A 26,013-nucleotide genomic window follows, 5' to 3' on the forward strand; every position below is an offset into this window, starting at 1 on the left:
TATTGAGCCTCAGTATTGGATGCTTTGTCATAAGTAGAGAGATCATGATATGTGTGATGTGAACAGGTTCGATTTCTCTCGGATATACGGTACAATTTCAAAGTGGGGTCCAGTGTTGGATGGCATGTTTTTACCCCCGTCAGCAATAAACCACAAGCATGGCTCACCCCCATGTGGTTTGTAACCAAAATCTACAACAAACGAGTGTGTTCAGTGTTAAGAGAGCCTAGAGCTTTAGAGAACAGAAAAGAAGGAACTCCTCCAAAGACTTGCATACATTTTATTTTTTTATTTGAATCTTTGACATTCTCATTAGTATTGTATTTTTGTGTGGGCTTTTTTTCCTTAAAATGCTTCTTTGCATGTTTTTATTTGGTTTCACGCAGCCCGTCGACCAGCAGCAACATCCCTCTGATGCGTGTGGTCCAGTCCATCAAACACACCAAGAGAAAAAGCTCCACAGTGGTTAAAGAAGGCTGGTTGGTGCACTACACCAACCGTGACAACCTGGTGAGATGAAGCACAAAACACAGACAAACTAAGGTGTCTTTTGAGGGGTTTTTTTAGGCCTTTGGGTGCCTGACAAACACAGCTGGTCTGTTTGCAGGAACAACAACAAAAGCAGGAAATATCTGAATTCATTTTATAATTAAGTAAAAATATCAATCCAGTCTAATCCTTTGGCTTTGGCTAAAAGCTCTTAGGAGCAGCAAAAAAATTCCAAAAAACAGACACAAACACTAAAAGCTAAAACATTTATAGGCAATATTCACACACAAGACATTTGAAACACAATGCAAATATAAAATTTGTACATTACACTGTAAGCACTAATTGGCTAATGTGAATAGCATTTTTCAATAATGTGCTTCGCTGTAGGAGTTACTGGGAGAAAGGCAAAGCCGTCACTAATCCCAGCGTCGTATTTAGAAAATGTAATAAAAGTGATGTTAATCTGCACCAAAATTTCAAACGTTCTTCCTTTTTTATTTGCTCTACCTCACTGCCAAATTTCAAAAATTTCAGCTTGGTAGTTTTTGGAGATGAACAAACACGGGGCACTGATAACCTACGTCAGCTTTTGCACTGCAGGCTGGAAGTTCGAGGTGCTTCATCAAGTCAGTGCAGAAATTATTAAATCCATTTTAATCAGTGAGCTTTGGTTTTTGGTATATATCCACACAATCTGGAAACATGTTCTACATGCAAATGCTCTACTAGAAATTAACAAGCAGTTAAGTGCATCAGGTGAACACATCTATTGTCATCCAGGGAATTAAATTATTGGCCAATAAAAAGACTCTGTCCTACATATAGTATTGTTTGAAAAGGTTTCAGGTAATTCAGATACTTCCATTTATATCCATCACTCAAAACCTCAAAGGAAAGTCTTTGATTACTGGAAACTAAAAGAGATTTAAAGATTTTTATTTTCTCTCTGGACTCAGATTCAAAGCATTCTCCCTAATGACAAGTTTTGTCTTTGCAGAGGAAGAGACATTACTGGAGGCTGGACAGCAAGAGTCTGACTCTGTTTCAGAATGAAAGTGGAGCCAAGTATTACAAGGTAGGAGACCCGGTGAGCCCCGGATCTAGTTTCAGCTGCTCGGCCAAACAAAGCAGCGACGTGAAGAGAAGAGCTGGAGGGAGTCGGGTTCATACCGTAACACAGCATGAACCTCATAAGACATTAACACACATCACTGTCTGCTTGTCCACTGTAATTGTTCCAAGAGCAGGTTGTCTATCATTGGTTGAAAGCTCTGTGTTGATAATGTAACTTAATATATTTAAAGAAAGGTGGCAAAGAAACACTAAAAATATCTGTTGTACCAACACTGACATTGAATAATGCGCCTGGCATTGTAAATGCACAATTTACTGGCCATTTCAGTAAATGGCCTGTATTTGTATAGCGCTTTACTAGTCCCTAAGGACCCCAAAGCGCTTTACAGATTCAGTCATCCACCCATTCACACACACATTCACACACTGGTGATGGCAAGCTACATTGTAGCCACAGCCACCCTGGGGCGCACTGGCAGAGGCGAGGCTGCCGGACACTGGCGCCACCGGGCCCTCTGACCACCACCAGTAGGCAACTGGTTTTGCACAAAACGACGAGACTGTCCAAGCCAGGGCTCGAACTGGCAACCTTCCGATTACAAGGCGACCTCCCAACTCTTGAGCCACGATCGCCCATTGTGATTGTAACAAGAACTGGGTGTATACGTTTGAATTTATTTTAGACTCAAACATATACATTCACTCACTCAAATATTTTTAAGAAGTGGTGCTGATGTTTCTACAATGTCTTAAGTTCACGTTGCTAAGGCCTGTTAACTGTTGGTGATCACAATTGCCTTCAACTGGTAGTTCCTCTTTGCCAGCATAAAAGGATTTGTTTGACACCACTCATTGGACTGACCCATACTCAAAACCATGGAGAAGTCCAAAGAACTCAGTGAAGATCTAAAAAGGTCATCCAAGATTCAAGATCATTGTTCAAAAAATTGTTGTTTGGATATGTCACCACTTTGGTGAGGTCGGGAAGACAAACCCAAACTGTCACCCTCGGATGATGGACAACCCAGGAACCACCAAGGTTGAAGCCTGCCATGAACTGTCCACAGTGAAGTGAGTTTTATGTCACTAGACTGAGTGGTTGCTGACCAAGAAAGAAGCCCCCTCTCCAAAATCAGCACCGTCAAGCTTGACTAAATTTTCCAGCTGCCCACATGGACATGCCAAATAACTGCTGAAGAAAAACTTTATGATTTATACAAGATAAAGAGCCACAGTGATAAGAGGTGTTTGAGAAGTAAAGGTGAGGTTTTCAAACCTACTGTAAAGCATGGCGGTGGTAACATCATGTTCTGGGCCAAAGTAGATGAAATAATAAACAAAAAATACTTCAAATCCACAGACGCTTGAAACTTGGATACAATTAGCTGTTCAAACAGAACAGGCTAAATTTAAGCTTCTGGAATGGGCTTCGCAAATCCTCGACCTCAACCCCATTAAAGATTTGTGGGCTACGCTTTAAAGCCATGTCCATGTCAGGAAACCAACCAGTTTGAATGAACTCTACCAATTCTGCCAATAAAAGGTGTCAAATATTCATATTGAACTAGAAGCTTGTTGATGGCTACCAACTCTGGTCAACTTGCTAAATATTGGGTGTGATGTTTATATCTGAGCCTGTATGTAGACTTTTGACCATGTGTGAATGAGAGAAAATCCAAAATAAATTCAAGCTCATAATTCTTGTTTTTAAAGTCATTAAAGATGCATGCTGCGCAGTCATTTAACTGGAAAAGCAACAGTTCAAAGAAGTCACTAAAAGACCCAAATTACCACGACATTTATGCCCATGACGAGTGCCTGTAAACTTCAGCAGCAGTGTGCTCACCGATGTGTTTTTAATGACAGTGCAGATCTGTGGCTTTTATTTATTTTTTTAATCCAATTTTGAACTTCCAAGTTGGATTAAATAATTTCCTTGAAAACTGTGATCACTGAATTCAGCTGCAGCTCCATCACTTCCCTCTCTCATACCTCACGTCCTTTTATCTCGCGCCTGCCGCCGACCTGTTGACCTTTAGCACAAAGCGCAGCAGAAATCCTCCTTTGAAGAGAAAGCCAGGGAGGAGGTATGGAGCACAAGGCCGGGGAGGTGGGGTGGTTGGGGGATCTGTGGTGGTTTTTGGAGATGTCGGGTCGCTTCCCTGCCGCCTCTTTGGCTCACTGCCACGCTGCCAAGTGCCCGAAGCTTCTAAGGCACGTCCTGCCTTTTAATCAGAGGATGAAAAGATGGTGATGGGAGGGCGTGGCTTGGGGTGAACTTGGCAAAATGTTCAAATGAGTCCGAGGAGCGTGGAGACACCACTGAGCCAATCGCTCTTTTTGAAATGTTTGATCTGGCATGGTTAAGGGTTTGTGGAGGGGTGCAGGGTTTCTGCACTCTGCCAGAAAAGGAAGGAAGAGAAGTTTTAAACACTGACATTCAAAGAGTGTCTTAGTTTTAGCAAGGAGAGGAGAGGTGCAAGGATGGAGCCCTCTGGATAATTTCAAGACCTCATGGATGATTCTGATTCTTAAAGAATAAAATCAAATCAGAGAAGATATGTTCTATAAGTGCCGAAGTTCAAGTTCAGGCTAAAGGGACCTTTTTAGATTACTTCATCCACAAGACCCAGGATTTAAACTTTCTTTTTTATTCCATAGGAGATCCCCCTGTCTGAGATCCTGCAGGTGGAGCCGGCGCAAGACTTTGGCAGACTGCCTCAGGGTAGCAACCCACACTGCTTTGAGATCATCACGGGCAGCATGGTGTACTACGTCGGGGAGGACAACGGTGGCCTCTACCACAACCCAGCTTTGGCAGCATCTGGCGTGGGACGGGATGTAGGGCAGAGTTGGGAGAAAGCCATCCGGCAGGCGCTGATGCCCGTCACACCCAAGGCTAGCGTCGGCACGGGGCCAGGCCAGGGGAAGGATCACAGTGAGTAACGGACCCTCTTTAGTCTTTGGTCCTGTTCTTGGTTTTGCCTGTTCCTTCTGTACCTTCAGCAGGAAATTCAGTTTTGTGTAAAAAAAAAAAAAAAAAAAAAAAAAAAAAAATATACGGATATGACCGCTGTGTCTGAAAAGCCAATGTAGAAGTTAATAGCCAAAACAGACAAACAAACGAAACCCCCCCAAAAAAGTCCAGTCATTTTCTTTTCAAGCTCTCAATACTACCATGAACTGAATGGCTAAATAAATATAGAAGTGTCATAAACCTGCATTTATTCTAACGGCCAGCAGGGGGCGGTGGGTCTTGCTGTAATGGAACATTCTCATTTTTTTTAACTATGACTTCAGTAGATATGTTATGCTAGCTGCAGGTCATACGGAAAAAAAAAAAACTAGGAATTAATTTTGTGAAGTATTGTCATTTTTAAGGTCAAAAATTGAGATTTAACCCGTGACTTATCAGACACAACTCAAAACACCAAGATGGCGACCGTGACAGTGTTTAGTTTGAGGCTTTTCAAACCAAGATCATGGTGGCTACACCAGTCTTTCTTTTACTCTCTCTATGGTTTACAAGCGTGTAAAAAGACAAAAACAGAATATTTGAGGAATTAGTCTTGCATTTATTCATGTTACATAAGACCCAACCTCTTGAGGAATGGCAACCAATCAAAAATGTGACACTCATATTGGCTTGTTCATTCCAGCTAAATTAAATGATTGAAAATGAGAAAGCACCGTCAGTTCTCTTGCAAGATTTAATGGTCCATTGGCTCCCCAATGTGATAAAGTCGTTCCGTACAGTCAGAAACATTCCCAAAGCGTAATGGTTCCACCTCCATGCTTGACTGTGGGAATGTGTTACTGATGGTCTTCTTGGTGCCTTCAGGTCATTAACAAGCTTCTCCTGTGAGGCAAGCTCTTGTTTGGAGCTAAAGCACGAAGGGTGACTGATGGTCATTTTAGATTTCTTTCATTTCCCATTTATCACCTTCTCACTGAGCTTCGTGTTGCTCGTCTTGTAGTCTGTTCCAGTCTTGTTCTTTGACATCTCGTTGCTCTTGTCCGTAGTGGTGGAGAGGCTGGAATGTTTGAAACCGGTTCTTTAGCGAGGTGTGCTTTATACACAACAAGGAGAGATCAGGAGTATCTGTAATTGATTAACTAACTCTAATCTGCGTGCCCATTTGGCTCACAGCCAGTCTGTGGAAGCAGGAACTCTAGCTGGGTTACAGATCAAATACATACTCAATGACACAAATCAATTTAACTTTTATGTAATGTGTTCTTTCTGGATTTTTGGTTGATACTGTTTCTCTCTGTTTAAATGAAACTATTGTAAAAATCAGAAACTGTTCATTTGTTTGTAAATGAACAAACTTACAAATTCAGCAGGAGATAAATTATTTCCCCCATTGTATGTATACTTATAGACATATTTTTAAACCTGTGGATATTTCCACTGATGGATTGCATCTACTTTTGTTGTACATGTAGTAGTAGTAATTTGAAAAGCGTTGTTATGGTTTGTTCTACCTCTGACGACCTTTCTGTGTAAGTTTGTATATTTTTAGAAAGATGGAATATCTTTCTAAATTTTATCTTTATGTAATAAAAGGCAGATGTTTGATAATGGAGGCACACACCCAGTGAGGTTCATGCACACTATATTAATGCCCATCTTTGCCCTTTGATACAGTAATGGAGTCGCTTCTGAAATCAGATTAGACTTTTTATGCTTTAATGGACGTGCGTTTGTTTGTTCGCCTGCGAAAAGCTTCCAAATATTGTTTTAGGAGGCCACCGTTACACAACACACACAAACACACACACACGCGCAGACACACGCCGTCTGCTGGCATTTTAACATGATTGAAGGGATTTCAGAGGATTTTCCGCTTCATCTCAGCTCCGATCCATCTCAGGTTAAACTGTCTCTTTGTCTGAAAATAAGAGTCTTAAGTTTCATCCTTTAAATTAGAGCACCTAAATGCACCTCGTGGAATTAAAGTAAAAGAGCATTAGCTGTTGTTGAGCACAGTTGGTGTGTTATAAAAGTGCGGCGCTTCAGGGGACGCAGTCAGCAGTGGCGTTTTCCACTTGTTGAGTAATTAACGCGGAGCTTCAATTTCCTCCTGAAAATGGATGTTTTGTTTTTGAAATCATGGTATCAATAAGTTAATGCACCGGTGATGTAACACCACTTTTTGTTTTATTACCTCATAGACACACAGACCGCCACTGGACCTTTTATAGTCATGTATAACCGAGGGAAATCCACCCCCACGCAAAAGGAAAAAAGGAAAGAAATGACACTGCTCTGCTGCAGATCCATTAGTGTCAAAGTTATATAAATGGAAGCAATCAGCAGGCATGCAAACACTGGTGCTGCGTTTACAGGTCGTGTGGTGTTCTGTGGAGATTATTGAAGCATTAAGACTTCATGTGATGTTATCCTTCTTTTTTTCCAGTGGTCCAACCGTTTTATTGTTGTTATTGTACTGTTATGAAATGTTATTCTATCTGACAAATTCTATCTACGCGACATAAACTTGCAGTGGTCGGGGTTTGTCTTTGTTAGGGAACAACAGTAATCGCACAGATTTAGACAGGAAGAAGCATTTCGTCAATTTAAAAGAGTCAGTATTTACAGAAATAACCGTTTTTTCATGTCTGATCCATCCCTGCGGTCAAAGGTGATCACAGTGTAGGGGCTCTTGGTTATCTACCTGTTTTTTGTTTTTGTTTTTTAAATATTGATTATAGATTCTTGATCGGATTAAGCTCTTGGGAATTTCCACTCCATGGATCCAAAATGTTAACTTGATGTTCTCACTTTTGCCTTGTGACGCTCCATCTTCCTGGAAAATGCAGATTGCCAACAAATTGCTCCTGGATCGCTTTCATTTGGCTCCTTTCATGGAAACTCAGCAACCTGACCCCCTCAGAGTCAGCTGTTTTTGTGCAATAACTTTAATATATTTGATAAAAACATGCTATTGGTTTATTAGTTTATTCTCAGGTGAGTCTCTAAATCTAAAGACAAAATCACAAACAAGCATTTGCACTTTGTATGTTTGATCTGATACGTCACTGGAGGAAATGTCACAAGGTGTACAGGAGTGCAGTCCTAGGAATGTTTCGGATGCGCAAACTCCCAGGCCTCTAGTGAAAGAATTGCATCCCCGGGTCAAAATTCCTCAGCACTCTTTGCAGATGTGTGCTTCCCACTTCGATAAATCTACATCAGCTCTGCATGGTGACCTAAATATCAACAGGCTGCCTATCTACATCAGACTGCAGGTATTGATCGCAGAGGGGTGACCCGATCAAACCCCGGGCAGCGATCCGAAATCGATGTCAGCTCATCAGTTTTCTTTGCACAGAACGCGCCGTCGGCTTTCAGTGTCAGCCCGAATTAATGCTCCCATCACATGAAAGGAGGAGACAGGAAACAGAGGCTTTTATTCTTGTGAGATCTGGAAAACGATTTGGAGATCGTTGTCGCAGCTGGAAACGAAACGTCGTCAGGGCTCTTTTCGTCGTACAGTGTACAAAGAAATCCACATGTTTGATCCCAGCTGGAAATCTCCCGTCACCTCTGTCTTTGATAAACAAGGAAATGTTGGAAATGAGATTTTAATGATTTGGAGGTTGGGGGGGAAAAAACACGTGTTTGCTGTAAGTGAAGGGGGTTAAATACCTGCAGATTTCACCTTTTTTTTTTTTTTTTTTTTTTTTAAAATATATAAATATGTATGTATTTTATTTTGTGTCTTCTCAGAGGAACTGTCTATCAGCATATCAGTGTCCAACTCCCAGATACAAGAAAATGTGGTAAGCCATCACACACAAGCAGATTTTTTTCCCCTCTTTATTTCAGATTTGTCCCTTCTTAAAACACAGTTAAGGATGTTCTCACAGTCTGAGGTGCTCTAATCTGTCTTGTTCAGGATATCAGCTCAGTGTATCAGATCTTTGCTGACGAGGTCCTCGGCTCGGGACAGTTTGGGATCGTTTATGGAGGTGAGAGGTCGTGTTAAAATGAGACATATTTTATATGCATTACAGGCAATTACAAACAATCAAATTGATCTCTTTTCTCATCTTCTGCAGGTAAACACAGAAAGACCGGCAGAGACGTGGCGATCAAAATCATCGACAAAATGCGGTTTCCTACTAAGCAGGAGAGCCAGCTGAGGAACGAGGTGGCCATACTTCAGGTGAGACGTGGCGAGCTTTATTAATTTAATGTGAGATTAAGTTAGAGCTGTACAATCAATCAAATTTTAATCTCACAATCTCGGCTTCCCATGATGAATGCAGTGATCAAACAATATTTAAAATGAGGCTGAAGATGTAATCGAGCATCATGTTTGAGGAATCCTTTTTATAGTTTTAAAAAATGGATAACATCTTTACAGAACTGTTAATTACTTCATTAGATTGCTCCAGTTGGAATCTGGTTTTCACAGATTGTCTCCTATGTGTGACAGAACCTCCACCATCCGGGGATTGTTAACCTGGAGTGCATGTTTGAGACGCCCGAGCAGGTGTTTGTGGTCATGGAGAAGCTTCACGGCGACATGCTGGAGATGATTTTATCCAGCGAGAAGAGCCGGCTACCCGAACGGCTCACCAAGTTCCTGGTTACACAGGTGAGAACGTGAAAGCTCAGGTGGAAGGAGACACTTTTTTGTCTGTTTTCTTAGGCAGGGTTTATGTGGATGTGTGATAGGACTCTGATAGGAGTCATTCAGTTTGTGACTGTTGGGTCTGCAGATCCTGGTAGCCCTGAGGCATCTTCACTTCAAGAACATCGTCCACTGTGATCTGAAGCCTGAGAACGTCCTGCTGGCCTCTGCAGAGCCGTTTCCTCAGGTTAGTACAAATGCACTTTCCCACACTGAGGCAGCTCACCCAGGTGTTGCAATTGGTTGGAACTTGGTTGCTATTGCGCTGGTCCTTGATGTCATTCAGCTGCTTTCCAGGGAGCCTTGTCTTTCGGTCTGACAGTACTCCACACCAGTGCACTGCAGACCACAAGAACCAGAAGTTTTCATAGTACCGATCTCACCAAGGGTCCAGAGCAGAACGATAGTCGCCGCCACAGCTACCTTCTGTTTAATTATAAATTAGAAGGACGAGGAACTCACGGGAGAGCCAGTGGATTAATGGCGCATTTTTCCCCCCTCTCAACCCAGGTGAAGCTCTGCGACTTTGGTTTCGCTCGTATCATTGGGGAGAAGTCGTTCCGCCGCTCAGTGGTTGGCACTCCGGCCTACTTGGCGCCCGAGGTGCTCCGCAGCAAAGGCTATAACCGATCTCTGGACATGTGGTCGGTCGGCGTCATCGTCTACGTCAGTCTGAGCGGGACGTTTCCCTTCAATGAGGACGAGGACATCAATGACCAGATCCAGAATGCCGCCTTCATGTACCCAGCCAACCCCTGGAAGGAGATCTCAGAAGAGGGTAAGGGAACATCTGGACTTGGGTTCATTCATGTTCACATTTGTAACAATTTGTGTGTTTTAACGCCGCTTGACTATTCTTCTCCGACAGCCAAAGACCTGATTAATAACCTGCTGCAGGTGAAGATGAGGAAGCGCTACAGCGTGGACAAGTCGCTGAGCCACCCCTGGCTGCAGGTAACCAAACTGCTTTCTTTAGAAGAGTCTGCAGTATCGCATGAGCGTTATTAAAGTAAATAAAGATTTAATGAAAGTAAAATTTAATTTCATTCATTTCATTATTCCCCCCTTTAGGAAAAAATGTAATGAGGTCATAGAGCAAGAAGGGCGAAGGCTGGTTTCTCATTCACTAGTCTTTGTGTAACCACAGGAGTCGCCCCCTGCTGGCCATTAGAATGAATGCAGATTCACGTTGGCTTCATATTTATGTTTTTGACTTGGAAGCTGTGTCCATCTTTTGTGTACAGTCTGTGATGCAGGACATAAAGTTATTATTTTAACTCTGTTTTTGAATGATCAAATCATACCTTAAATCACTGATTTAAAGGGACAGTTGACCTCTATATCAAATATACAACAATAGATTTTCTCAGGCTTATAGACATGCTTCTTAGCAGATTTCCCTATTATGGTCATGTAACACAGCCAAGGGGCAACCAATCAGAAGAAAGTTGGCTTAATAGGGGGGAGGAGCTAAAATGGCTTGTTTCAAATGGAGGATGAACTGGTCCAATCTAACATAAATAAGGATTATTTTGAGCAATGAATCATGCAAAGCTCCTATAGCAGTCAAAGATGGAGTGAAAGCTGAGCATAAAAAAAGTGTTTAATGTTGTCGTTATCGTCCAGGACTACCAGACCTGGCTGGACCTCAGGGAGTTCGAGACACGGCGAGGTGAGCGATACATCACTCACGAAAGCGACGATGCCCGATGGGAGGAATACGCTGACGAGAGAGGCTTGCACTACCCCAAACACTTCATCATGTCGCCCAACCTGGATGACATGGAGGAGGACCCCTAGAGGCCTCGGCCATGTTGACTTTTCTTAAGAGGGTTAGCCTCAAACCCGGGAAACTGTTGACAGAAGCGCCACTGTGTAGGCCGCAGGCTTTCCCCCATGACGGCGTGCGATGACCCATGAGGACACGCTGATCAGGCAGCTCACTGCAGCGATAATTCAGGTCCAGAGAATTAAAAATGTTCAAATATTTTATCTTTTTCCAGTTTCTTTTTCGTTTCTAGAAAGCCATAAACAAACGGACGCTAAGAGCCGAAACACGGAAGCATCGTGTTTTTTCTCCCCAGAATTCAACTTGGGGCTTCAACATACGTCAGCACTGCCAGCGGAGTCGTGGAAGGGCTAATCCAAAACCAAACCAGAGACTCAACTCACTTTTTCAGCTCGATAGCACAGTTTTAGCAGGTGGCCGTTACATTTTAGTTCTAAATAGCTGTGTAGATGTCAATGTCGTCTTTTGTGACTAACTGGAACTCACGAGAAACAAGCGCTCTCTCCTGACTGTAGTTTTTGTTCTTGTTGGGATGTCTTTGCACTATTGGGAAACTTTTTTTTTCATGAGAATTTCACTGTCAGTAAGTCTCAGTTTGATCATCTGCAAAAGTTTGAAGCCATGTTAGCGCTCCCTCGAGGCTGCAATTACAATCTTAAAATTAGAAAATGAATGTTGGCCAAATAGTCAACCAAACATTTATTCAATGCAGATTAAATTACTTTTGACTAGTTTTGAGAACAGATTTGGCCTTTAAAGCATCAAAACAATATCAATGCTATGTTCCAAGACTGCAGTTCCTCTAATGGTCACTTGAGGCTGGCCCTGCGTCTAACAATGCTTCTTAAGTATGAAGTTTATTTAATGAACACTTCCTGGACTCAAATAAGAAATATTTTTTTATGTACCATTAATTATTAGTAGAGTTGGTTAGTTTTTCTATTTAAAGAAACTCTTTTGCTAACAGACTTATTTTAGCTGGTGACAGATGCGGACGTTATATTAAAGTTAAGTGGGACATACATCACTGTCTCCGACCTGTAATAATGTGGCTGTATGGCAGAAACTTTTGCAGAGGAACAAACGTGAGTTATTTTCAGAAACTCTGGAAGAGCTGAGAAGAATCGAGCTGCTATTGTCTCCTTTGTCTTTCTGAACTCTAACGTGTTCGTCAATCCCGATCTGACTCCAGCCTGAGAATTTATTTCACATGTTTTATATTTTTGCAAGAAATGTTTTGTCATGTGGATGAAAATATTAAAGATGAACGGCAAAATGCGGGAGAGTCGTCATTGTTGTTCCTGTGCCAGTCGTCTTCTAGATGAGGCTCCAGCACTGTGGAAAAAAACAGGCGGACGTCTTCGCAGGTCTTTACTTACTCCATAGAGTTTGAGTTTTTCTGGCATTTGCTTTGCGCACTCTCAAGACAAAAACTTTGCCTTTATTTATCAGCCATAGGAAGTGATTTAAACCCTTCATCAGGCACCAGCAGTGTTTTACTCGAGGACTACTTGCACTCTTGTCACACTTCGACAGCCTATCCAAGTTTGCATGTTCTCCCTGTGCCTGTGTGCGCTCTCAGACTTCCTCTCACAGTCCAAAGACATGCGTGTTAGGTTTACTGATTGCTCTGACTGACTGTAGGTTAGTCCTGTGATTAACTAATGACCTGGACAGGTGTTCCACGTCTCACCCTGTGACAGCTGAAACCTTGTGACCCTGCACACATAGATGAAACTGATGGAAACAAATTATGTGGGCAAAATGTTTTTTAAAAAATCCGATTATTTGGGCTTTTTTTATTTTTTTTTTTATTTTTTTTTTTTTTTGAAAAATTGTAGTGTGGGTTTAATAATTGACCATAATTATGGTGGGTGAGAGGCGGGGTACACTCTGGACAGGTCACAGGACTAACACACAGAGGGACTGACCGCCATTCACACCAACTTAGAATCACCAAGTGATCTAACCCAACTAACTGCGTGTCTTTGGACTGTGGAAGGAAGCCCGAGTACCTGGAGAGAACACAAGAAGTTCATGTGGGGGGGATTTTGTCAAATTTTGAGATTCGACTGTGTCCATACCAAATCTGACCAAATTAATGAAGACTAACACAAATCTTTATTTTATTCATTTATTTTTAATTTGTTTCAGTTAAATAATATGTTCTGTGGAACAAATATTAATGAAGGTTGTAGATCTTCAATGTAGATCTTTTATAAACTGCTCGCAGTGAGGTTTGTGGATTTCTTGAGGAACGGATCAGTTTTGGATCAATACACATTACTGCTGCTGCTTTTTTTTTGTTTTCAATTTTCAATTACTATTTTAATAATTCTAAATAACCACTGCACTGAATCGAAGGCAGGTCTTTTCTGAGCAAGTTCCCCCTAAAATTGGGCAACGTGTACATACATATTTTGGTTGGATGTAGCATGAATTTGAATTTGGGGTGGACTATTTAAGCTACACACAAAGTCTGATGTATCTATTGTGAATTAGCTCCAATCTCAAGGATTTAAAAAGCACAAGTGTTTCTAAAATTTCGGATGCCGGTGGCAGATTCAAGGTGATAAACGTTTCAAACGTCTTCGCTCAAAACAGGTTTAATGAAATCATGCAATCCCTTCCAAATGTACTAGTCAGACTCTCCAGCGAGGGACACCATGAATCAGAGGAAAAGCTGATAGCGATCTGCAGAAGGATGTTTGGAAATGATCATTTAATTACCAGTCCTGAACCCGATCGCCGCTCATCTGGAGGGCCGCTGCTTGTTTTGGCAGCAGCGACCCCACCGCCACTGCCACCACATGTAACCGAATCTTTTAATTTCTACCGGAGGAGCGATGGGCTCGTTGTGAATGGCTGCTGCACAACAGTGAGCTCAGCTAACTGCTTCAAGATGTGCAGGATGGCAGCCGGCTGACCAATGGAATGAGATCCTCCTACGTGAGATGACCTATGACCCGAAGTGCTGCACAGTTTAATCCAGTCATTCAGTGTCTGGTGTCCATAATCTGACAAATCTGACAAGAACAGTCCACGAATGTTTTAATGTTTTGACATTTTTATTTATAGGTCATAAAACTACAAAATGTGTTTTCCTTAAATATTTGTTAAAACACATCAGAACATGATCTTTTAAACCAACAGACATCTCGTAATGTCCAAACTCTCACACTCCCCAAGTTAAAGTGCCAAAAACTGCAGTTCCTCTAATGTCCACTTGAGGCTGTCTCCAAAAGGCCCCATAGACTTCCATATTAAAAAGTTCAACTTTACAGCAGAAACAAACATGTTTACAGCTACAAAAGAACAGTTTTGGCCTTTTTGGATAGTTTCCTCCTTCATAATGACTCTACAGGAGTGAATCTAATTAATGACTCACCCATTTTGGATTTCACACAGGCTTAAAGGAAGTGATGAAGCAGCTGTCTGCTCGTTTTTAGCTCTGTAAATCTCTTTGTTTGCTTTGTGGTGCAGTCAGTTCAAGAAGTTTGGGACAGTGTAGTTGTTTACACTCACTACTGACCCGGCAGCCAAAATTTCAAAGTCGTCTCTTTCAGGCGAACTTGAGCTCAGTGAATCCGGCCACAGGCAGCGGTGCCGGGCTCTTCTTCTTCTCAAGCTTCAGCCCCTCTGGTTTCTGGGGCTTGGCAAGGCGACTGGGGTGCAGCAGGCTGAAGAAATGGAAGCGCTCGCCCATCTTGGCGGGGTTGGTCAGCATGTTGTAGCTGCTGATAAGCTGCTTCCTGGTGGATGGGTCGCTGCAGTTCCTCAGCAGAATCTGCGGAGAACAACCGGGGGTTAAAGCCTCGGGGCATACTGTGTGTGTCTGATATCCTGGTTTTCTAACTGTGGGCCACAGCGTGTCACTCAGAAACACTAAAATGTTTTTGGATCATCTTACAATCATACGATGTTTTACTTTTCTTTGTGCTCATTTTTTTAGTTCTGTCACAAAGTAAGTTTCACTGAACTAACAGCTTCACCTGCCCAGAAATGGTGACAATATGTCTGCCGAAAGTTTTTCCCTGCACAGTAGGGCTGCTCGATTATGGCAAAAATGATAATCACGATTATTTTCACTGAAATTGAGATCACGATTATTTGACGATATTTATTTAACCCTTTAAGACCTACCATAGAACCAAGTCGGCCAGAGCTTATATTATATTTTTTTACATGTAGTGCCATTTGTGGGAGCATTTCAAGTTGCTATACATCAATACAACTGTTATAGCCCATATTTTAATAATATGTATGTATTAAGTCCATAGTAACTACATTAATTGCAAAAAAGTGCAATAAACTAGAAAAAAATTGAAAATCGTTTTTGTTAACATATATTTCTACTTGGAGAAATTTAAGAGGTTTATCCCTCAAAACTTTAAATACAAAGAAGTTGCAAAAAATAGTTTACAACAACAGGAAATTTATTTTGAGTGTCTTCATAGTTTTATTTTGGAGATACAGCAATTTTTATATACTGCAGGAAAAACAAAAAACAATCCTATGATGCAAATTTGCAAAGAAAACAGCAGGTGCATCAAAATAAACTATTTCCAGCAGTGCAATTCGAGTTCCAAGCATCCCAGAAACTATTCAGAAAAGTCAAACATGACTTATAAAAACACCAGTATAGGCTTTTACGGCCTACAAGTAAAAAACTACATTTTCCGCGAAAATGACGTCACTTCCGGTTTCGGGCAGGAAATGTGATAGTTCGCGCTGACGTCTTTTCAAGTAGGAAGTGTTACGAACAGCTGATCGGATCGGCAAAGCGTGTTTCTGGAATATTATGTTTTTGTTCCTGCAAGCGCTTTTTATGCAATTTTTGCAAAGCTTTATGTGGAAGGAAACCATGACCTAGGACAAGCTGATGGCATAAGATGTAAGCACAACTCCTCCGGTTTCATATGCAAAAAAAATTATTGCGCTAGCTTAGCGGCTTAGCGGGATTTAAAAATAGTTACACAAAATGGAGCTTGCTGCTCTGACCGGCTTTAAAGGGTTAACAATAACAATGTATTGAATAATGACTTTAAAAAAATAATATAAAATAGTGTGCAAATACTGATAACAGTGCAAATGTTTGCAATATAAGAAATAAATGAAAAATGTAAACATCTATGTTTAGTGAACTTTGCAGTGTTGCTCTGTGGTGCAGCTACTACACCATAGCAAAGTTTACACACTGTGTCTACTTGATCCACGTCTGACTCCGCAAACCCATAATGTTTCCACACCACTGAAGGTATTTTTTTTTACCTCTTTTCAACCAACGGCAGTCACTCTCCTCTCCAAATAACTTCTGCTTAGCTTTCCGAGCTTCCCTTGGGTCCTCTTAATTGTTGTGACACGTGTTCGAAATGCAGAGAGGTGCGCTCGATTTGCCACACGGAGCAGCGCGAGAGTAAAGCATGAGGGAGGGGCTAATAATTGGCTCAGTCATTTTTAATGATCGTTGAAAACCCAGATCGTAATCGTGATTAAAATTCGATTAATTGAGCAGCCCTACTGCACAGCATTTTTCTGCAGAGGTTGTAATATTTTTAAACTCGTGAATGAACTTTTGCATAAACCTGGTGGGAATGCACCCTAGGTCTGTGTATTCAAATTTTAACCTGAAACTAAGAAAAAGGAGCAGTGAGTCACACTCTTTGGTGTTGGATTTCCACCAAATGAGGAAATGACACTAAAAGAAATCATGCTGATTGTTTTTATTGGCATCTGTCAGTGATGAAGACTCACCTGCATCCTGGTGTCAATACCCATGTTCTTCAGGAACGTATTCTGAGTGACGGGGCCCAGACAGGCCACGCCTCCTCCCGCCATCCTCCGCAGATAGTTGAAATCCACGTCTGCGGTGAGGTCGGCAGAGCCAGGGGAGGCGAGGACGTCATGAAGCTGGTGACCTTTAAAACCCTGACCAACAGCAAAGGAGCAAAATGATGAGCAAACCTATGATGGGTTCAACACAAAACCTTCTTTACAGTGGCAGTAGGAAATTTGAGCTAAGTAGCGGCTTCTTACACAGTTTTTCCTTCAAACTACATGAGGGGATGTTTAAGAAGTACAGCATGAATAAAAGGTTTAAAACTAAACCTATTTCTAACCATCTAAAACGATTCTAACCCAGTAAAAAAAAAAAAAAAAGCTGTGAAATCTTGGCAACCTCAGAAGAAGAATTGAGGAAGAGGAGCGACGGGCCGGTTGACCCTGGTTTCCCCCTGCCTGACGCACAGGAGCCTTTCTGCTTCCTACAGCTGCTTCCTTCCACTAGAGCTGAACAAAACATGCTCACATGAAGGTCTAAACCTCAAACTGGTCCTCACGAAGACAAAAGAATTACAAAGCACGACAGCTGGAGGACACACGGAGTGCACTGTATGTGATCAATAAAAACGACAAATTAAAGACTCAACATACATCTAACTCTGAATTGTTCCTATCAAAATGTGTGCATGAGGTCCTAAAACACTGATGGAAGTATTAGAGACTGCATTAAAGTCAACCTGTTTTTACTACTGTTGTGTAAAATAAGCAGGTCCATTGAGCTGCTCTAAACCTTTATTCCTGAAATGATTGTTTATTAGTTGATTAACTGCATACTCATACTTACTAATTCAGTTTAAACACTAAAGAATTCACTTTATTAACAAAAATCTTTGGTTGCAGCCTAGCAGCAGCTTCTGAGGCTACAACATTTAAGTGCACAAAAACTGCAGTTCCTCTAATGTCCACTTGAGGCTGTCTTGAAAAACGAGTCAGTTCCCATACACAAAAACGTCCAACATGTTTACAGCCTGCTACAAAAAAAACTGTTTTGGCTTCTGGAAAGCTTCACCCTTCAAAAGAACTGTATAGGGGAGATTTTTTTCCCAGTTCATTCACATTTATACTCCATTAATGCTTAAAGTTAGGGGCGTGGTCACTCTGGCAGACAGGTAACCTCGAGAGAGGAAGCAGTGTGGAAAGATGAAATTCTTGGATGATATTAGTATGTTAATTAGCAGGTATCTGTATCAGCTGTACAGTTTATGATAAAGCGTGCTAACATAGCTAGAAATGGTGGTAACCTCCATCTTTTGTGTTACAGTCTATGGTCAGTCCCTCTTGTTGTTAGGCGTAGTTGGATAAAAACTACCAAACATGAAAGAAAAATAAGTCTTACCATTCTGTTGTATTCGCAGGTATCAGTAATTTTATAACTAGCGTGAATGACATCCCAAAAATCCCTCCTTGAGGCCCAGGTGGGGTCACAGTGGGCAGACCCACCCTGCTCACTGTGGGACTCAGTAGCTGCACATGTAGGGCACATCTGCACTGTGTGCTGCCCACAGTGGGATCCGCAGTGTACCAACCCACCCACCCACCCACCTTACGCCCAGACCCTAGGTGAGGGCTGCCCTATGTGCCCCACACACGCCCCACTGTACGATGCTCACATGTGCCCCACAGTTCCATTTCACGCTGGCACAATCCATCGCAGTAACTGAGGATTTTTTACAATATGCAGACTTGGACGTTTTTATCTGGCTGACTTTGAACATGTGTGACACAGGAAGCTTTAGCAGACGGGCTTGATGTGTGTGTCGTACTCTGAACGTGTCCGTCTTGGTTCCATTGTGGCCATAGTCGATGATCAGCGCCGCACCACCGTCCTCTATGATGCGCCGGGCCAGCTGCTGCACAATGACCCCGCCCTCTGCAGACACTTCCACATGATCCCGCTTTTCATCTGCCTGACACACACACACACACACACACACACACACACACACACACACACACACACAGTAACTTAATAATACATTGCTTCACTCTCTATCATCTCTGCTGGAGACAAAAACATGGCTGGACTGTAAACACACACAGGTCAGGTTTCCACCTTTTAAAGGTGGACTGGACATCTTTTGGAATTATTTATTAATCAAAAGCTGAAATTTCCTCAAGTTCGAGCTTCTCAAATGTGATGTTTTCTTTTCTGCTTTATTTAGCGTTCATTTTTCTTTGACTGGAACAAATGACACTTACAGGCGTCTTGTTGAACTCTGAACATTTTCCCTTTTTCAAACAGTCCATAAACAAATGCAGTGTGATAAAATTGATCGGAACAAGTGAGGAGAGTTCAATTCAGCAGTTCGTCTCCTGTTTATAAAAAAGCTAAACTTAATCTCTCATTTTGTCTTCCTACATTTCCCATGAGACCTCATAAACAACCCTCAGGTACAGTTATCCATCATTTAAGGCGGGAAAAGGATCATTTAAAAGGTGAATCTTCACTACAGACGCAGAAATAACATTGGCTGAAACAGAGTTTCAAAAATCAGTGAGATTACGATGGCTACGCCCTTCTTTTATAGTCAGTTAATGAGCCAGAAATAGTAAACAAACATTTTTTTCTTCCTTTCTGTTGCCTTGCAGATCCCTCAAACCATCTTAAGGGGGCTGTATCTGCGATAGACGAGCTTCATCAGTTTGTATTCATAATCATAGCTATGACACCATGAAGGCTGAACCAAGCCCCTTGCCACCCACAGGGATGTGCACCTATTGTGAAGGCAAACCAAGACATCGTTCCCAGGTTGCAATCAAACCAGCCGGCATTCAGGCATGGGTGACGCCCCATAATGAGGAAATAAAGACTGACGAACCCGCTACACCTCCTGACCCGGACAAACAAAATGTCTGGTTACTGTAAACTCCTCGAAACAACGTTAGTGTTCGTTGGATGTTCCTGCCAAAGTTGGCAAAGTCAGGTCCTGGCACAAAGATTAGTGATCTTCATATGTCACATTTTATGCAACCTCCACGTGGAGCATCACGACTACCAGGACCTTTCGCACCATTTACACCACGGGTGGGGGAACTCCAGGCCTCAACGGCCGGTGTCCTGCAGGTTTTAGATGTGTCCCAGCTGATTCAAATGGCTAAACGACCTCCTCAACATGTCTTGAAGTTCTCCAGAGGCCTGGTAATGAACTAATCATTTGATTCAGGTGTGTTGACCCAGGGTGAGATCTAAAATCTGCAGGACACTGGTCCTTGAGTTCCCCACACCTGATTAACACAGTGAAGAAAAGAGCCTTACAACTAAAGGTCCTCGACATCTTCCTACCCGGGATAGCTGCATCCATCAAAAGTACCAATGGAACCTTCAGGAGGGTAGTTCTAGTCCTGTAGAACATTTCCAGCAGTAATACTCCCTTAAGAGAGTCACGATTACTCCTGCAGTTTACCTGCACTTTCTGAAATTTCTTCACTTCGACATTCAGACCACTGGCCAGAAATCTCATCACCTCAACAGCCAGCACATGACTTCAAACTGTTCCAAAACTACATCTACTTAAGTGTTTATATTTTCCACAGTGCAAAGGAGAAACAATTCCCCTTTAATCCAAACATCCAGACTTTTATATCCTTGGAGGTTTATCTGAACTTACAAAAGCATTTTTTTTTCACCCACTTTAAAAACTGATGTCCTTCAGTCTTTTAAACGTTGTGGAAATTGACTCTTCAGACAGACTCTCTGAGGTTTGTTTTACAGCCCTCATCTGGTTTTTTATTGCCCACATTTATGCCATCTATACATCCACAGCCTGCTTGATTTGGCCTCTCCAGCTCAGCTCAGACACTTTGAACATCCTGCCAAAGGACTGACATCATCATCATTATTACTGTCATCGTCTTCCTCGGCAGCAGAGGCAGAAGTGGGTCTTAATAAAAGGCGGGATTCATTTCTCTTTGAGGGCATCTGAACTTTTAAAATTCAAACAATGAGCCACTTTATCTGGTTTCAAGAAACAGAGAGGCCTTAATAAACTGTGATGTGGTAACCATAAAGGAGTGTAGATTTTATTTGGAAACTGTAAAAAGCAGATGTTAATAAATGTGCGCTTTGCTTTCCTGGACACAGAAGCTCTACATTTACTGACCTGCACGAGCGACGTCGAGGCCAGGGTCGGAGCCGGCGCCACGACAAACCTCAGCGTGTCCGGCTTCTCTGGGTCGATGTCCACCAACACCTCCCTCCAGCCTTTCTCCGTCCTCTGCCCCAAACAGAGAAACGGACATGTTTAGATGGGCCTCTGTGGACAAAACAGCTGAAAGGCGTTCTTATTATGAGGGCGCTGCAGGTGTCAACAGCAAACATCAGAGGAACAGCCACTCAGAAACCTTTGCACAAGACATGAAATCTCTGTTTTTCATATGGTTTTATTTAAACTTAAAGCAGAGCATAATGACTTCACTACAGGTTTTTCTTGTTAACACAAAGATTCACCAATTTTCACTTTGCTAAAACTCAGATACAGAAAAATTTATCAAAGAACAGTCGCTGCTAAATTACACAAATAACCTATCACATAAACAGCCTATCTTTCACCAAATACAGCCGTTAAACACTTGGCATTTTTATGGACTTCTTGTGTTTTGATTTGGTGCCATCTGGTGGTAGGAACAATCATGACAGTGTAGTCAAATGCAATGCAAGACCACAGTATACAGAGAGGACTTTAAGGACTAATATGACAGTAAAGAAAAAGCTTTATTGCTACATAAATATTTCACACACTGTGTTTTTAAATCTCACCTGGAATTTGTGAATTGGCAGGGCGTCAAAGAACTCATGAGCGACAAAGACACTAAATCCTGGAAGAAGAGGAAAAACTCAATGAAGATTAGATAACCTTTATTAGTCCCACACGTGAGAAATTTGTTAAATAAAAACAGAGAAAGACAACCAAGACTAGCACAAAACGGTAGCCCATAATTACATAATCTAACTGCTAAAACTTTAGTTACAAAAAATTACGAGAAATTAAAGAAGAGATAAGAAGGAAGCGCAGAATGAGCGGAGCTGCTGTAACAGGCTGCCACGCACGGGGGGCGCCGGAAGTGAAAAAACATATTTTAATAGAGATTAAAAGCGAACACATAAAGAACTCGAATGGAAAACAGTAACAGTATCAGCCTGAAGCCTGATAAAGCCTGATGTCCTCAGATCAATTCAGCACTGAAAATACTCACTGTCAAAACCACAAACTGTATATAAAAACAGGGAACACTTCCTCAAACCTGCATTTTTTTTTTTTATTGTCCACCAGAGGGCGACTCCTCTGGTAGCAGAATGGCTTCTTATTGTAAAGATATTTCTGAGGTAATGACCCAACTTTTCATTTGAAGCACAAGCAGAGGCTTTTCTAATGACCTTATGGACTCGGTGTTAGTAAAGTCTTACTGAATAAAACACGAGGTTTAATATGTGATTAACAGTCTAATTTAGTGTTGATGTTAAAGTAGGGTATGTTTGATGAGTGTGCAGTGTACCTCACTTGTCAAATCTGGCTTCAAAACATAAAATGTCGATGGCCAAAACACTCATAAAACAAAACAATGACTTTGGTAACCAGTTTCAGGTATTTGTCATTTTAACACAAACTCCTAAACTATAGATGGACTAACTGTGCTTATGTTCTTACTTTAACCAGGAAAAACCCTGCTAACATCTTCAGGTTCTCTAATTTTGTGGCATGGAGTTGTTCCATATAAACCAGTATGACCACAGCCTGCTTTCTGCTCCGGTGTACCTGTCGGGACATCGTCTAACCGGCGGTACCACGACACCGGTAGCCCTGCTTCAGTTTCTCCGCGGCGGTAAACCAGATCATCTTCTGCGTCTGCCTCCTGGCTGCGGTTTCCCGTCAGATTCTGAGCCTGAAGCAGACTCAGAGCCGGACTCACCTCGACCAGGTGCAGCGACACAGAGGCCCCGCCCAGCACCGACTGCAACTGACTGAACACCTGAAGAGAGAAAAAATTGCAACTTGATGACACAGATGTTTCCACTTTGGGGTGAAATCTTTAGTCTTTCATAGAAAAGCGTTAAGCCTGGCTGACGTACTCTGAGGACGTCGCTCACCAGCGATCCTTTTCCGGGTCCGAGCTCAACCAGCTGCAGCTGTTTGGGTTGACCAGCTCCCATCCACTCACTGATGATCCACACTCCGATCAGCTGGAGGAGACCAAACATGTTTGAACCAGCAGGAGAAGCACAAAGTTTTCTTATCTTACTGAATCTAAACGTGCTGCTTTCAAGGAAAGTCAAGTCATTTCCGCCATATGTAGCAGTACAGTACACAGTGAAGACCATGGTGCTACACATAACAGTAGAGACAGGACCGCATAAAGTGCAAGTGTGTGAAAATGGCAAACAAACAGTGCAACAGCACAATACAGACACAACACGGTGCAGAGAGCTTCATACCTGGATCACCAGGTCTGTGACATTAAACAGCTGAACTTTATGCAAAAGGAACTTTTTTTTACTGCACATGAACACTGATTTCAAGCAGCATGAAAAAACACAAAAGCCCTCACTGTAATGTGTCTTACTCATCTGTCTTCTTGTCCTGATCACATCATACTTATCATATTCCAGGATTTAAACAAAGGAAAACTCACAAAAAAACTTCTTTAAAACCACACTGCCTGTGATTTATCTTTTCGGTAGGAGCCAAATTTCTTTTAAATAAAGTATGTATGTATGTTATTATACATTCATAGTCATCATATGCATTCATACTGAAAGTCTGTATTCACAAACTGTATTCACTTAGCCTCTGTGCTAAGAAAATGCATTGACCGACCATAGGTGTTTGAAGCCACAATCTCAGTTCCAAACTCTTTGAGCCTCTGAGGCATCACTTTTTCCGTGTGACTCCTGGATCGCTGGAAGATCTCGTTTTTTAAGTACGTTTTTAGTTTTGTTCATTCCTCAAAAAGCAAGAGGACAAGCAGAAGCCCACAAACTGTGACCAGCTCTGACACAATCGGAGCACCAATGAAGCAGGAATTTATCGTCATCGATCAGCATTTGACCTAGAAGCTGATCCCACGTGCCGTGAGAACAGGGCTGCGTCATTTTATACCATACTTGCAAATACCGCTATAATTTTTTTTTTTTTTTTACATGATATAAAAGCATCATATCATGATATCTATGACACAGGACCATCCTGTTATTCTCCCCAGCACGCACAACAACTGAAAACCAATTAATAATAATTTTTAATGGGCCTATTTTAATTTTTAATTCAAAATATTTTGGAACATATTTACTATTGATGAAGTATGTGTCAACCGCTAACAGTAAAATGACCGACGAAGGCCGATCAAAGACACGTTTACCTGATGTGAACAGTGTATATCAGAGGCCGGCCGAGTGGAAACATCATGTGGAATGAAACTGAAAGTTTGAGGGGTTTTTCCAGCCTCACCTCTCCAAAGATCTGGCTGATTTCTGGTGAAGTGATGAAATCTCCTTCAGGTCCCAGCATGTTGTTCCTCACATAATAACCCTGAGAGGGGGAAAAACAAACAAGGAAAAGATACTCACTAAAAACAGGAAAACCAGCTGCTGCTTTTACATGCTAACACTATCATTGGATTGGTGGTTACCACAAAGCCCCAGAGAGTTCAGACCACAGGAGTCACTGTGAGGTCTGGGTGTTCATAATTTGACACATTCCAGATGTAGGACAGGTCTTTAATTACTAAAATGTATTTGGTAACCTTGGATTGAATTAATTACAGAAGACCCGTTCTGCTTTTCCTTATTCTCTGTCATATATGCCCTGTTCTAATAGTGGAAGTTCAGGTTAAACATCACCAAAGTTTTAAAATATGAGGTCAGTGTATGTGTAAGTAATCACTGTGAGCCAGAAGCTCTGAACACCCAGTTTCATACAGCTTTTTCTACTCCTGGATCTTCATAACATGGGAATAGGATATCCCTAATATAGTCATCTCAGGCTCAGAAGCCACGCCCAGCATAGGCACCCAATCAGAAAAAAGAATTTAAGTTTGTTACAGACAGAGGATGACCTGAGAGACTGAACTAAGGCCCAGAAAGACACAAATAAGGGTTATTTAAATTTGTTATAGTAAAGTCAGAGGATTCAAAAGTGAACAAAAGCTTTGCTTTTGAATTCTGATCCATGACCTGCAAGTGGTACTCTGGCACACACTTAAGGTGGAGTTAATCATTCGGTACCTTCACAGGGTTGGTGAGCACCTCCCTCATGTACTCTGCCACAGGGATCGGCCCCGTGGCTTTTATTTTAGAGGTCAGGTGGCGCAGCATGGAGGGTGGTTTGTTGTTTCCATCAGGTGCAGAGCTGCAGAAGAGTTTGGAAGGGGCTGCTTGCCATCGCACTGTCACACAGAAACATTCAATTCATACATTTAAAAAAAAAAAAAAAAGCTTTTATTTTTTTCTGAAGGGGGGAGAGTATTTGACCCCAAAACATAAAATCAAATTCAGTAAGCCATTTTTATTCTACTTTATTTTCCTGTTTCATTTAATGACTTTTTTTTTTTACTTCATAAAGATACTTTAGGTCCCCTTCAGGGGTCGTCACGGCAGATCACCTGCCTCTATCTCATACCGTCCCCATGTTTATCTACACTAATAAACTATTAATTGAATTTATTATCTGGATTGACCTCTCACCTGCTGCTGCCGGCCTGACAGGGTGGATAAAACCTCTGCTGAGCAGCTGCTGTGCTTTAACACAGAGAAGAGCCCTCATTCTGCGTCACAGGAAAGAACAGAACCACCTCATTACTGGATTTTACTTTAACCACATGGAGGGACTCTCTGCTCTTTGACAGCACAGCGGCTAGCCGGTTAGCTTCAACTACGAGGCCATTAAGGATACAAAAACAACAGAAACCTTCCGTCGGAGGCGACGTTTCATCTCCTGGTACACAAGATAAAAAACGTCTGAATGCGTTTATGGATATCCGTGTGTAAGTTACCGCAGGTCAAACGCTGCACCGTCCCCGTGCAAAAGCGTTAAAGCAACACATGCTAACGCTAAGCTCGTCGCAGTAATAGAGATACCATCCGGTTAAGTGTCAAAATAAAACTTAAAGAAAATGAATCTCAACGAGAGTGATTAAAGATATACAGTAAATATAAATTATTGTACGAAAACCCAAAGC

The 26,013-nt window shown here is 41.8% G+C and overlaps 2 protein-coding genes across 3 annotated transcripts in view; one reads left to right on the forward strand and one right to left on the reverse strand.

The window, feature by feature from the left end:
* Positions 1-12,279, forward strand: part of LOC120724770 (serine/threonine-protein kinase D3-like) — a 56,881-nt gene extending 44,602 nt beyond the window's left edge. For both annotated transcript variants that reach the window (XM_040017176.1, XM_040017177.1), the window contains exons 9-19: positions 387-510; positions 1,490-1,567; positions 4,228-4,504; positions 8,303-8,355; positions 8,472-8,544; positions 8,635-8,741; positions 9,015-9,176; positions 9,301-9,399; positions 9,723-9,990; positions 10,081-10,166; positions 10,839-12,279. In XM_040017176.1, the coding sequence (XP_039873110.1) occupies positions 387-510; positions 1,490-1,567; positions 4,228-4,504; positions 8,303-8,355; positions 8,472-8,544; positions 8,635-8,741; positions 9,015-9,176; positions 9,301-9,399; positions 9,723-9,990; positions 10,081-10,166; positions 10,839-11,012 (1,501 nt within the window). In that variant the 3' untranslated portion in view covers positions 11,013-12,279. The remainder of the gene's footprint in view (positions 1-386; positions 511-1,489; positions 1,568-4,227; positions 4,505-8,302; positions 8,356-8,471; positions 8,545-8,634; positions 8,742-9,014; positions 9,177-9,300; positions 9,400-9,722; positions 9,991-10,080; positions 10,167-10,838) is intronic.
* Positions 12,280-12,751: 472 nt separating this feature from the next.
* On the reverse strand, positions 12,752-25,907 carry ndufaf7 (NADH:ubiquinone oxidoreductase complex assembly factor 7). Its single transcript, XM_040017178.1, has 11 exons — positions 25,743-25,907; positions 25,520-25,599; positions 25,061-25,221; positions 24,285-24,365; positions 22,910-23,020; positions 22,596-22,809; positions 21,599-21,657; positions 20,943-21,056; positions 18,606-18,749; positions 16,756-16,929; positions 12,752-14,788 (listed from the first exon to the last, which is right to left on the reverse strand). Exons 2-11 carry the CDS (start codon positions 25,596-25,598, stop codon positions 14,564-14,566), a joined length of 1,362 nt encoding a protein of 453 aa, XP_039873112.1. The 5' UTR covers position 25,599; positions 25,743-25,907; the 3' UTR covers positions 12,752-14,563.
* Positions 25,908-26,013: the final 106 nt, after the last annotated feature.

This window comes from Simochromis diagramma, unplaced genomic scaffold (genome assembly GCF_900408965.1).
Source record: "Simochromis diagramma unplaced genomic scaffold, fSimDia1.1 OVJJ01000802.1, whole genome shotgun sequence".
NCBI classification, from domain to species: Eukaryota; Metazoa; Chordata; class Actinopteri; order Cichliformes; family Cichlidae; genus Simochromis; species Simochromis diagramma.